General features: G+C 34.4%; 1 protein-coding gene across 1 annotated transcript in view; it reads right to left on the bottom strand.

Annotated features, from left to right (window-relative positions):
- LOC150086083 (proteasome adapter and scaffold protein ECM29) overlaps window positions 1-15,050 on the bottom strand; it is a 367,922-nt gene that overhangs the window by 252,289 nt on the left and 100,583 nt on the right. Inside the window, exons 13-14 of the mRNA XM_090374364.1 lie at window positions 14,517-14,643; window positions 96-176 (exon numbers count right to left, since the gene is read on the bottom strand). Coding sequence (XP_090230490.1) covers window positions 96-176; window positions 14,517-14,643 — 208 coding nt within the window. The remainder of the gene's footprint in view (window positions 1-95; window positions 177-14,516; window positions 14,644-15,050) is intronic.

Below are 15,050 nucleotides of genomic sequence, written 5' to 3'. Positions count from 1 at the left end.
TATTATCTATGATTTCTCAACATCATAAATACTACTAAACTGAAATGACAAAACAAAAAATTAAGCATTAAGTAATAATTTTAAGTGGCACTCACCTCTTGAAATGTTAATACACTGAAAGGCAGTATTGTATTTCCAATTACATACTTTGCTTGGCTTTTAATTCTATCCTCAGCCTATCAAAGTTAAACATAACAAATACATTATTGCTGTAAAACAAATTTTTGTAAACAATTACAAAAATTAGCAAATGAAATATTTTGTAACCAAGTTTTCAAAATGTGTGTTCAGCACACCAGATATACTGCAATAATTTTCCTGTAAAAGAAACAAATGACAATACCACAAAATAATCAATGACAACCATACTACACTGCTTCTCATCACATTTGGAGATCTTGGTTCAAATCCTGTTGATGATGAGAAGAACTTTCCTTTGTATTTGGGATTGCAATTAGCTTGTCTCAGGTGGAGGTGTATGTTTACCGCCTGTCAAATATTCCAAGAAAATTTTTCATTCATAGAAACATGAAACTGGACCATAAATACATGCTCCTACAGTTATAATACTAATAATAATCTCAATTAGCTTACTTTACAAAAACAAAAAATAAACCAATGAGACCACCATGTGTGTGCACATTCCTAATAACTTCTGTATTTGCGGTCCAATCCAAGCTAAGTTTACAGTTCACAATGGCAGAGAGTAAGAATTTGGAATTGAACGAATTGCTGGTGCATTTAGGCCCAAAGTATCCTCTATCTGTTGGTAGGTCACTCGCCTGTTTTCGTCAAGCATTTTCCTCACAGCAGTAACGTTTTCCTCCGTAACTGACATTCGTGGCCTTCCCGGCCTCTCAGAATCCTCCAGAGTGAAATTTCCCCTTTGGAATTCTCTATACCACCTGAATATCGTTGTACGATGTGGACAATCATCATCTAGTGCAAGAGTCATTTCTTCTAAGCACTGGTCTATGGTTAAACCACGCACGAAATTATACCGTAAAACTGTCCTTATCTCATTTCGTGACCACGATGCCATCGCAAGCACTTTACACTCTCACTACTAATGAATAACTGAGCCCATCGACTTGGCGCAGCGGCTACTATGCACATATGAACATGTCTCAACACGCAGCAACAAGCAGCTTCCTGTGATTCATTGTTGCGTCATATTGCAAAACTTTCCTAGTACCCTTTATACTTTATACGTAGTCTTATAGTAACGCTGGTTATTTTTATTTTTAATTTAGATAAAAGGTTTTTGTAGATTATTTCTTAATATACGTAAAACCGTTATTTCGTTCGAATCTTGCAGCCATTGTTTTTGTATAGAGTAGTAGGGAATTCAAATTTTTAATTGTGGTAACTAGGTAGCTCTAACGTATAATTATATAGCGTAATATGCATCACTGCATTTAGGATTCTATTAGATAGCGTAGTATTGACAATTAATTAATTGAATTTATTGATCTTATTAATTTAAAATATCATGCCCCAGACTAAAGCAGCAAAGCAATGGGCACAAAGTGGCAGACGTGATGCGACTCGGGGGAGAACTGAGGGGGGCGATTCTCCAACGCATCACAACCTAAAAAAATGTGCAACTTGTGAAATGTTTGCCGAACTCTCTGGAACAGAACATGTCTTGAGTTAGGGTTAAATTTGAAAGTGTCTGCAATTCTGCCCAGACACGACAGGAGGGAGTACATGATGAGAGCCTAGTCAATCAATTCGGCCATGGAGGGAATGTGCAAGGCTCAAGGGGGTAGAATTTTTTTCAGCGTGGTCTGTGCTTGTTAACAGGAGAGACTGCTTCTACAGGGATGGAATACACTTAAATAGAAAGGATGCAAGAATATTTGATGATGCTATTGAGGCAGTGTCAGGTGAGTCGGAAAACTACTAGCTTGGGGGGGGATTCACAGACTAAAAGGTTAAAAGTAGCCGCAAGCAGAGGTGAAGGTGATTCTTGCAGAACTTCTATTAGAATAAGTAGCGACCTGGAGTGCGGTGTGCTGGGGGTTTCAGGGACCGATGGCAGTCATCGTGAAACAGATGGGTATATGGGATGTGTCGGGGTAACTAGGAATAGGTGCATGTATACCAATGCTAGAAGTATAGTAAATAAATTTGATGAATTTGAAGTGTTGGTCAAGACATTAGAGGCAGATATTGTTGGGATATCAGAGATGTGGCGTCACACTGATATTAGGAATGCAGAATTCGAATTTGGGGAGTACAATGTGTACAGAAAGGATAGACAGGATAGGAAGGGAGGTGGTGTCATGCTGTTATTAAAAAAAAAACATAAAATCAAAAAGAAGTGCATCCAGTTGATACAGATGAACAGTGCACTGTTCAGTTCAGTTTGTTGTGACATAAGCACTGTGAAAGCAAAAAATAAAAGTAGGAGTGTGTTATAGGGCCTAATGACTCGAATGAGTACAATTGAACAATTTGTATAGAGAAATAGAGTGAGCTAGTAAAATCAGAATGTCTTATAATGGGGGATTTTAACTTCCCAGATATTGACTGGAACTTGTGGGTTGGTCACTCACACACACTAGTAAGAGACTTTTGTGCATTTATTGGATTGTTTTTCTGCAGCATCATGTTCGAGAGGCAAGCAGAGAGGGTAATATTCTTGATCTGGTTATCAGCAGTGATCATTTGTGTATTAAGAATTTGCAGATAAAGGAAACCACTAGGTGGCAGGGATCACAGTGTACTGAGGTCAGATTTACTGAAAGATATAATTAGAATCAGGGGTAAAGGAAAGGGTTTTTTGCTTCCGTAAAAGGTGAGTACAGTGGTCTCAGACAGTTTTTAAATTTTGTACAGTGGGATCAACTGACGATGTTACCAACAGTAAATTCTAAGTGGAAGCATTCAAGGAATTAATCGTGGACGCAACTAAAAGTTTTCATATACCTATTAAGAAATATTGTTCAAGATTTAGGCCTCAATGGTTATCAAATGAACTAATGAGACTCGTGACAGAGAATAAAAATGCATGGGATGCATATAAATTATCAAGCGACTCAGAAGCCTATGGCAGATATAAGCTAGTCTGTAATCAGGTCACAAAAGGAGGTTAGGCAGGCGAAGGCAGATTACGAGAAATCTTTGGCAAAGGATGCTAAGAAACACAGCAAGGATTTTCTTTACTTATATAAACTCTAAAAGGAAGGGAATGAATCTAATTGGTCCACTTGATGACATCGATGGTTCGACTGTTGATGATCCTGCTCAGATAGCAAACAAACTGAATGAGTATTTTGCATCTACATTCACACGTGAGGAATTATTAAGGTTTGAAAATGGCAGAAGGGTTATCAAATTGTAGCAAGATACTTAATGATTTTGTAATAACTGAGAGCAAAGTGGAAGAGAAAACTGTTGATGTTAAATGTAAGAAAAAGCACCTGGGGTGGATGGGATCTATCCAGTTATATTAAGGGAGGCGGCAAAGCAACTAAGCAAACCCTTAGCCATAATTATGAGAGCATCCTTGGGACTCAGGGGAGGTCCCCACAGACTGGAAATGTGCAAATGTATCCCCAATTCACAAAGGGGGATCGATCAAAGGGTGACACGAGTAATTACAAAACCAGTTAGTTTAACTTCTGTTCTGGGTAAAATAATGGAGTCACTGGTTAAAGATGCATTGCAGGATCATCTAGACCAAGACTGCAGCAATAATTCAGACACAGCATGGGTTTGTTAAGGAAAAGTCTCGTCTGACAAATCTGATAGGATATTATGATGTGGTTACAAAGGAACTGGATGCAAAAAATATTTTTGATATCATATATTTGGATTTCAGGAAAGCTTTTGACACTGTTGCACATGGAAGACTATTGTACAAATTGGAGCAGAATGGTATTAAGGGTAAGTTGCTACAATGGATAAGAGGATGGTTGAGTGGGAGAAGACAGAGGGTGTGGTAATCAATGGGTGCTGCTCTTAGTGGACTAATGTTATTAGTGGAGTCCCACAGGGTTCAGTGTTGGGTCCACTGTTGTTTTGTATATTTATCGATGATATTGATGAAGGTATATCAGGCTTAGTGTCGAAGTTTGCAGATGATAAAAAAGGTTCGCAGGGTTGTTAATGACAGTAATGGCAGTTTGCTACTGCAAAAGGATCTAGCAAATTTTGGAAGATGGGCTAAGAAGTGGCAACTAAAGTTTAACCTTGACAAATGCTGTTTGTTTGTTGTTTGTTATTTTGGTTTTTTAGGAGCATTAGCAACTAAGGCCATATTGCTCCGAGGATATGCAGTGGTCATTCCCTGTCCTTTCCACATCCTCCGTATTTGGTGGTCACGGGCTCGAACCCCCGGTCTAATCAAGAAGCATGTGCTATGCACTGCCACTCCTGCCTACCTGGCTACAGAGGCACCATTGACAAATGCAAAGTACTGCATATGACACCAGAGAAAACGTACCAATTGTGTGGTACTACATTTAAGGTGGTAGAAAAATGATAAAGACCTGGGAGTAATTGTGCAGTCAGATATGAAGTTTTCTGAGCAATGTAGACAGGCTGCCAGGGCAGGTCATGGGGTGTTGTCAATGATATACAGGAATTTTACTACCAGGGAAAAAGGAGGTGATTGTCCCACTGTATAAGGTCAAGCCACGCCTCGAGTACTGCGTACAGGTCTGGAGGCCTAATTTTAGGGAAGGATGTTGATTTGCTTGAGCGTGTACAGAGAAGGGGCAACAAGATTGGCGAGGGGAATGAAGCGATCCTCTTACCAGGAGAGGGCTTAAGTTCTGCAAATTGCAGCAGCTGGAGACTAGGCACCTGCGAGGTGACCTGATTGAGGTGTATAAGGCCTTGAATGGGTTGAGCACGCTGAATTCTGATGGGATTCTTCCACTTGTTCAGATTACAAACCTAAGGGGGACATAAATTGAAATCGAGGAAGGGACAGATGTAAAATAGATGTGCAGAAATTTTGCCTTCAGCCAGCGGGTGATTAATTGCTGGAACAAACTTCCATCTGTCGTTGTGGAAGTTGATAGGTTAAATAAATTTAAGGAGGAACTGGACAAAACATTTAGAGGGAATGGTTGTGTGAATTTTTTTTTTTTTTTTTTTTTGGCTGATGCTGTATCTCATACACTTGCTTTCTTGCATCACATTCCACTACCAATACTAAATCACCTGCTATGTGAGAGAAACCAGTAAGTCCTGAAACTGGCTGCCATCTTTTAAACAAATCTTCGAAAAGCAGTGCAATACCAAGATAATGTATTATAGTGGAAAAAGTCTGTTCTGTAGTGTGAGCAATATCATTTTTTTTCACAAGTCATTTTTTTCTTATTAGATGTAAAAAACACATGAAAAACCCAAATTAGTCCTTTCACTAGCTATTATTTTATTGCATAAAATAATTGATACATGAAATATAAAAATAAATAGAATGATGAGATGTATATGCAGAAAAGCTGAATGCCATGACAAAATGGTTGGCAGTGCTACTGCAGAGTTGAAGCAAATATTTTTAAGCTTTATTGTGGATGTCATTTGCTGAACAACCAACAAATCCCAAAACAGGTTGTCGTAACGGTGTAACTTTTCAAATAATTTTCAGATTAACTTTTTTGTGATCCAATTTGTTTGTCTAAGCATTAAGACCATTGCAACAGTTTAAATCTTGCTGGCAACAAAAACATAGGATATGATAGCCCTCCTAACTATATATCATTGCAATGAAATCAAAAAAAAAACATTAGTTATTATAATTTGAACCCTTTAAAGCTTTTTAAATGAACTTACATTTAAAACATATACCTCACTTTCATAGTATTCAGATTTCTTAACCATTCAGTACATCTCTCTCTTGTTTGGCTTGTGAAAACTTTTTTTTTTTTTTTTTTTTTAATGAAGACAACTATTTGAAAAGAAATTACTTTGAGGTCATTCGGTTTTCACCTATTGACAAATTATAATGGAATGAACAACCCTTCACCACTCCCATCTTGTTTTTAACTAATTGTACAGTACAACTATGACTGTTCAGAAAATGTACATTTGCTCCCCATTCCAACCAAGCAGGATGTTGACAGCCATGCTAAGTTTATGGTCCAATGTTTCTGAAAATAAATGGTTGTATTTGTGGGCTGTGCAGATAAAACATGGGATGGCACAATGAAATTTTTATTTTCACCACACAAAATTTGAAATTGGCATCCTTTGCCACAGTAACATATATCAATCACGTGATTAGCAACCAAAAACGTTGTAGGATTATGCAGTAACCAAAAACGTTTTAGGATCATGCAGCACTAGTGGTTCCCCACAACTATATTCAGACATTGAGCATTTTCCATCTAGAGAAAAATGGTATCTTTTCAAAATATTATCATACCTGGATTATAAGGATTAAATAGCAAATAATATAGCAAAATATAGACACTCTCTCTCTCTCTCTCTCTCTCTCTAGAAAGTATGCACAATTATACCTAATAAAGAACATAGCAATTGTTTAATGTACAGTTCATATAAATCAAACTGTGTGACTGTTATAGGGACAAAAAAAAAACAAAAAAAAAAAAACTTGGCAATCCTGTTATTGCATGCAGGAAATTTAATAAATTTCTCCACAGTGCAAATGTTGCCTTTTACATTTACTAAATTAATGCATAAACTGTCTAGTCACAAATGTCTACAACAATTAAACTAAAAGATTAGCTAATATATTTAATGAGAATTACAAAAATTCTGCACAGTATTAATAAGAGTATCTGATTAAAAATTTCTCTTGATTAATTAATACTGGCATGTTCTGAACTTGTAGCAGATACCATAACCAAGTTTAAATCGAAACATATTTTGGTCCTTTGAACTCAAATTAACCAGATATTACTGTATATGCTTTGGTATATGTTAAATCTAATCGTCAAAATGCATTATATGAATAGAGAAATTTAAAAACAATAGGAGAGAAGATAATTTAATCTACTACTTGCCTGCAGTATTAAAAGCAGATAAAATTAAATCCATGTCTCTGTCAAGTGATTAATATTATCATAGCTGATCAATATACTACTTCAGTTTAACACGGATGTGTTAAAAATGCAATAACATCTATAACAATGGAACTAAAAAATGAGAATCTACAGTGGCAGACAAAAAACTGCATCATCTTAAAAAAAAGTAACATTTGTAGTGAAACGTATAAGATATTGTTTGATTACAGTCATTTTGTTTGTCCCAAAGCAAAGGTTTGCAACAAACAATAGAAGTGTTATCTGATTGCATCAGATAACACTTCTATTGCATCAGACAGTAATTGCAAGGTATTGCATTAGCCATTTCTATAAATACGGAGTTGGAAGGGTATACATGCTCATCAGTATCCTATTTTATGAAAGTGTAAACACGACTACATATGTTCAGTTGACACCAAGAAAAAAAAAAAAAAGTCTAGCTATTGCTCTTTCCCAGGGGAGGGCTTTCTACGTGTGCTACACTGATAAAATAGGCTGCCACCAGTCAACAGTATCTCGGGTTCTGAAATTAAAGCGTCAAACCAGTGATGTGAAGAGAAGACTTGGATCAGGCTGTAAGAGAGTAACTATGCCTTCCCAAGATCGATATTTGAAATGGCTATGCCTTCATAATCGCCATGCTAGTGTTCCTGATCTAAAACTGGACTTTGAGATGGCCTCTGATGTTGAAACAAGTGCACGAACTATCCAAAGACTGCTTTTGGAATGCGGTCTGCATGCCTATCGGCCCAAGAAGAAGCTTTTGTTGACCCAACAAATGAGGAAGAAGCGACTTGCTTGGCCTAAAACACATGTTTCATGGACAAAAGAGCAATGGGACCTGTAATATTTTCTGACGAATCGAAATTCAACCTACATGGCTCGGATAGGAAGCAATATGTCAGAAGACAAAAATCGGAGACATACCATCCTGAATGCATAACACTGACTGTAAAGTTCCCCAGCCAGTCAGATGGTCTGGGGGATGCATAACAAGCAAAGGGGTGGGGTGAATTAAGTTTAACTGCATTCCAAAACTGCATTTTTCAACAGGACTCAGCACCTTGCCACACAGCAAAATTGGTAAGTTTTATGCTATTTAGATTTAATGATGAGTTTGTCTTCTTGTCTCACAAGGCTTAAAACATGCTTACACCAAATTTTTCCCTCATTTTTCTCCCTTAAGGGAGAAAAATGAGGGAAAAATTTGGTGTAAAGGGTTCAAAGGGATTTGAACCCTATTGAAAATTTTTGATACAAAATGTCATCTAAATTTGCTCATAAGAAGCCAACAAGTAAGATTCAGCTGCAGGAGAGCATTGTAAGGGTGTGGTACCACGAAATTGAGAAACCGTATATCCAGAAGTTGATTAACTCTATGCCAGATCATTGCAAGGCTGTAATTGCAGCTCGAGAAGGAACAACAAAATATTGAGGACTTATTTTGCTGATTTACAGTACATAATACTGTTACATTAACTTGTCGTTTCAGTTTGTACACATAAATGGAATAAAATGTATGTTTGGTTGTCATGATTACCATTTGCATGATTTCTCATATTTTCATTAATTACGCATTTTTACCCTATGGGAAGATATTTATGGCAATTAGGTATATCAGGTGGAGTCTTTCACAGAGATATATATCTTAGGTAACCATATTTTCTTGGAGAAAATAAAGGAAAAACCTGAGAAAATAAAGGGCAAATCTTCATAAGGATAAAAAAATAAAAAAAATAATAATGAATAGTTTATTTTTATTACTTTGTTTTGCAAAGGAAAGTTCAAGAGAAAAACTAAGAAAAATTTTTTAAAAATATCAAAACACATATATTCTAATAAAAATATCTAACATCAAATGATATATGTAAATTTATTTAAAAAAGACAACTCAATTTTCATATTTTTCACATGAATGTTTTTTTTAAAATATCGCACTCATCTTTAAAAAGTCATAAAACTGCATGCAACTCATATCAAAATTGCATTTAGTAAAAATACATGCTTCCACTGTTTCAACTTTTAGTTGTGTTTTCCGCTGGTCCACATATTGTTTATTACTGAAAATATTCTCTCAAATGGAGAATTTGATCCCGTGAGGCAAAGGCAAAATTCTATGATTTTTTAAATATTTTTAAAAGATATTTGTTTATCAATAAAATATCTAAATATTTGAACCCATTTATGATGGCAAAAAAAAAAAAAAAAACACACTATAATTTTTAGGCCATCCGAATAATTAAATTCATCTGCCGTGCTGTGTGTCTTATGTCTGTTAATTGCATGTGTTCTAGGGTAAATTTGTTTGTTTTGCTGGATGAAAAACCTCGGTTTTTGGGGGGAAAACTTTAATCATTTTGAAGTGCAGTCGTTTGAACGAAATGAATGGTTATATTGCACTGAATGATAACACCAAGTTGCTTCTTTAAAGGCCAAGTGTTTCACTTTGCATCAAAATTTTGTTTCTGAAGAATGAGGTTATCAGTTTACTTGATGAAGCCCTAACATCAGCTTCTTTGTGTTTTGTTGTCTGTAAATGCTGTGTAATTGCTGCTTTGCCACTATTTCCGATAATACTAGCTTTTTTAATGAAAGGAAACTCTTCCTGCAACTTTTCGTTGAAAACACATTTTCTTTTAGGTGCCATGGAGAAAAAATAAAAATTAATTTAATCAAATCTCGTGATAAGAGTATCACATTCCAAAAGAACCTAATTATACATTGCACTATTACCCCAAATCCAAATTGTTAAAGCTTTGTATGTACTTTTTACAACAGCAAAAGCTGAATAGATATTTTCAGCAGCAGATAACTAGTGCAAAATTAATGATACCAGTACACTGTGCAAGCCTTTTTCCATGCAAAGTATACTCACTACATTGGGTCTTTCCTGAAACACATGCATAATACTGAAAAACACTAATACATTTTAAGTGAGCCATGACATTATAAGAAGCAAGTATTAGAAAAGGATTTCGCTCAAAAGTTCGCTCTTGAACATTCATCATGAATTATGAGTCTGAAAAGAAAATGTTAAAAAAATTAATAAAAATTATAATAACATCTCTAATTACAAATACTAACGTTTTATGTAAAAAAGAATAAATATACTTGTCGTAATGAAATTTATTTGAAAATCACTCTGTTTAACCAAACTACGCAGTGCAATAAAACCGTGTGGTTCCATTTGTACAATAACATTTAATGACTAAACAAAAATAAAGGACAGAAGTGGGTTTTTGAAAAATAAATAAATCTAAAGGATAGCTTCCTGAAATAAAGGACGTATGGTCACCGTATATATATCCCACCTAACAAATGCATTTCGAACGTTTCTGTAACCCATAATGCAGCACAAAACACATTACAGGTGACCCCTGCTTAACGCCGACAATTCGTTCCAGAAAAACAGAGCGCTAAGTGAATCCGCACTAAGCGAGTGCCTCATTCCCATAAGGTAACATATGTATTTGTAAGTTGCAGTCGGTACCATAGGATATTTCCTAATCAATAATAGTGAAAAGATGCACAAATGTCGGTCAAAATATTTAATATTCAAATATTTGTACATATAAAATATTCTGCATTACATACGTATATAATTATGTGGTAACTACTTACATATCAAAATTAAACTTAAAATTTCAATTAAAATCATGAATTTAATTGATCTAAATTGATTTTAATTGATTTAATTTAATTGATGAATTTAATCATGAAAAATGTGTCGATTTTGGGTTGAACTTTGGCCCTCTTCCAAATAAACTAAAAGGGATTTAAATTCCCTGCAGTGTTACCACCCAACAATAAAGTCAACCGATCCTTCACTGCTTTGAAACCTGGCATGTTTTTTCTTCTTTCAATATGAAACTTCTTTTAGGCATTCGTTTCCAAAAAAGTCCTGCTTCATCTATGTTAAAAACTTGTTGAGAAGTATAACACATACTTATAATACCCCTCTTCAATAATTTTAACAAGTTCTTTTTTGAAAGTTTCAGCTCCTTGATCTGCACTTGCAGCTTCTCCCTGGATTTTAAATCTATTCAACCAGCCCTTACTAGTTTTAAATGGTTCCACATTTTTTTTTTTTTTCAGGTGCGTTTTCTTCAGATCATCATATAGGCTAATCTCTCTCTCTCTCTCTCTCTCTCTCTCTCTCTCTCTCTCTCTCTCTCTCTTTTTTTATAATATTTAACTTAATTCTGCATTGGATATTATGTTCAATAAAATTAGTTAAAACGTCTCCATTTCAATCCTATAATTTTTTATTTTTTATAATTGTTCTTACAGTTAAACTTGCATGTCCTAAATTATAGTAGTAGTAGTGGCATGTGATGCAAGAAAGCAAGTGTATGAGCTTATGCAGCATCAGCCAAAAAAAAAAAAAAAAAAAATCACACCATTCCCTCCAAATGCCTGTCCAGATCCTCCTTAAATTTATTCAACCTATCAACTTCCACAACGACAGATGGAAGTTTGTTCCAGCAATTAACCACCCGTTGGCTAAAGGCAAATTTCAGGCAATTTTATGGCAAACATCCGCTTGTCGTTGACCGGAATCGATTTGCTTCAAAACATCTAATTTAATTTTCAAATTCAGTCTTTTTCTTACATTTATAGTCTTCGTACTGTTATTATTATTGTTATTATTATTATGTGCCCCACTGAATATGCTTATTACAAATCCGTTAAACCACGTGACCACTCTTGTCGCCGCACAGCCGCTAGGCTTGTCTAGTGAAAATTCACACAGTTACTTTGAGGAGAGCATAGCGTATGTGTCGAATTCTTATTTAGCTTACTTAATATTAATAACTGGACAGTGCTTATACGTTAATTTAATACCCTTTGATTTAAAATGAGTACTATGAAAAAGAGTAAAACGTATCATTTTCATCAAGAGTGGGAACTAGAATATTTTTTTTGTAATGGTAAAAGAAAAATGTTGTTATTCGATTTGCAATAGTGACCTTGTTATTCGCCTAATAGTGACCTTAGAAAAAATAAATTAAAAGAACTTAAATCCAGATTATTCGCACTACAAAATTTCTTCGTGACACCTAATTTACAATCTAAAGCAGTAACCGTAGCATCATTTAAAGTGAGTCATTTCTTGCCAAAAAGTGCAAACTATTTTCTGATGGTCAATTCATCCAAGACACATTTTTAGAAATAACAGATTCTCTTTTTGAAAATTTTAAGAACAAAAATGGAATTAAAAGTGCCCTTCAAGATCTGCAATTATCTTGAAATACTGTGATGAAATGAGTAAAAATGTGAGTGAACAATTGTGTGAACTTTTCTTTACAACAGACGTCAGTGATATAGATCAATTTCTTGTTGTTATTCGTATGGTTTTTGATGATTCTACCACTAGAGAAGAACTGGTGGGTATGGTTTCGTTAAAAGAAAGAACTAGAAGTCTTGATGCATTTAATGCATTCAAAAATTTTATTGAAAAAATTAAATTAAAAAAATTAAAGCTCGTATCAAGAACAACAGATGGAGCTAAAGCAATGAGAGGGCATCTTAACGGATTCATTGCATTGTGCCAAAAGGAAGATGAATTCCCAGATTTTTTGAGTTACCACTGTATCATCCACCAAAAAGTGTTAGCCAGAAAAGGATTAAATACTAAAAGTGTTATGGACATAGCTTTCAAAATCATGAATTCCATCAGAGGACAATCTCTTAAAAGATAATCTCTGTTCAAAATCTACCTCGATGAAAATGAACCAGATCTGATATTACACACATATGTGAAGTGGATGAGTCGGAGTAAGTTTCTACAAATTTTGAAATTTGCTGAATGAAATTTTAAAAAATTTGTCGATCAAAGTGGAGATGATTATCGGCAGCTGCAAGGTACGGTGTGGTTGTGTGATTTGGCTTTTTTGGCAGATTTTACCAGTAAATTAAGTGATCTGAATTTGGAATTATAAGGAAAAAATAAAAATGTGGGTGACATGATTAGTAGTATTTCTGCACATAAATATCAATTTTTGGCAATGGCTAAGGATCTAAAAGGAAAAAAATTCGATCATTTTGCAAATATGCAAGATCATTTGCAAAAGTATCCTGTTTTTGAATTTAATAGTGAGAAATATGTTTCTGAAATTAAGAAAGTTTTGGATGATTTTGAAACCAGATTCAGTGATTTTAAAACAATTGAAGACATTGTTCAATATATTTCTTGTCCACTTAAGGTCGACTGAGATATGAAACAAATTGCAGAAAAAAAAAAAAAAAAAAAAAACGCTGAGATTTTTCACACGGAGAATATATTACTTGAAAATGAAATTATTACATTGCGAAACGATATCTTCCTAAAAGCCAGGTCATCAGAAAAAGACTTTTGGAAATATGTTTGCCATGAAATATGTAAAAAAATGCAGTGAATTTTTAAATTCCTGTTTTGGTTCCACATATCTATATGAATCAGCCTTTTCATATTTGAAACAAAAAAAAAAGACGAAGAATCACTCAACTCTTACGGACTTGCATACAGAACATTCTTTAAGGTTGGTCTTATCACAGTATATCCCCAATTTTGAAAGCTTGGCAGATGACATTAAGACACAAACTTCGCATAAATTAAAAATTTAAATACATATGAATTTAAAATAAGAATTCTGAATTGTATTTAATTTTAAAATTTATAAACAACATTTTCCAATGTGTTGATTAACCTTTTTAACCATGTGCAATGAACTTCTTGAGATGGTAGATCGCAGCACATTTTGAAGAAAAAAAGTCGGTCGCATCACAAATTAAGTTGGCCACAACTGATATAAAGGAATTTCCATACTATGTTCAAGTATGGAGACTGCACCTAAGGAAAGACATTGAGCTTCTTGAAAGGGTCCAGAGATGGGTAACTAGTCTTATGAGATCTGAAAAAGGGTGTCCATATCTAGAAAAACATTGAATATGTGAGTTGAAGAGCTTGGAAACTAGGCACCTTAGAGGAGACTTGATTGAGGTGTTTAAGGCTCTGAGAGGCATAAGTAAAATGAATGAAGACAAAATTTTCATGGTTATAAATGATTCTAGAACTAGGGCCTATAAATTCAAGTTACAGGGGGAGATGTTTAGACTGGATTGCAGAAAGTTTTATTTTAGCCAGCAAGTTAATATAAATTACTGGAATAAGTTATCTACATGGGTGGCAGAGACTGACAGTTTCGGAAAATTCAAAGGTCAGCTGGATAGTTAAATAATTAATAAAAGAAAAGGAAATAGACAACCTATGCATTTCCCTTCTACCTATGGTAGAAGGGAAATGCATAGGTTGTCTATTTCCTTTTCTTTTATTAATTATTTATTTTTTAAAATTTGCTGGTGCAGCATAAGCCATAGGCTTCCTGGAACCATTACTAATACTATTATATCTCAAAGAGAAACCTGTGTTGAGTATAAATTTCAACTGTAAATTACTGAAAATAGTACACCATTTAAGTTTAATAATAATCTACTGGCAAGTTGCATTACATATGTGGATCATCATACCTTTTCTTTTAAATAGAGCACTAATTCTGGAAACGGTGGGAACATTTTACCTTGGACTGCATTTAAAGACTCTTTGTTTACTGTAAGATGTAAAGCTTTTACAGCCTCCCTTCTAATATCCTCCTCCCTAGAGGAATTTTCAAAAAGTTATCAGATATTAGAAAAATATAAAATGAAAAGTTCTATCTAAATCAGTTACACATTAGATAAATGGGATTAATTTACTTTTAATATTCTGCATCATATAAATACCTAATTTTGGAGTGGGAAAGGGATTTAGTTTTAAATTATGAAATTACTTTACTAAATTAATGTAACCATTAATTTAGTAAAAATTAATTCATGTATAAAATTACAAAGTAATGACCAAACATTAATTCCATTTGTTGCTGCTGTTTTATTTGTAACTGATTTCAAATAATGAGAGAGAAAAACACTCATAATGCATAATTATGAAGCAAAAAGGCTTCTAATGCATGACTAACCAACATCAACTAAATTTTGACGAAAAACAGTTCATTTGAGGTACTGTTG

The sequence above is a fragment of the Mastigoproctus giganteus genome, chromosome 5 (genome assembly GCF_048544385.1).
Source record: "Mastigoproctus giganteus isolate SK-2022 chromosome 5, ASM4854438v1, whole genome shotgun sequence".
Classification (NCBI taxonomy): domain Eukaryota; kingdom Metazoa; phylum Arthropoda; class Arachnida; order Uropygi; family Thelyphonidae; genus Mastigoproctus; species Mastigoproctus giganteus.
The sequence above is the reverse complement of the archived record's forward strand: the minus strand, read 5'-3'. Positions and strand labels throughout refer to the sequence as shown.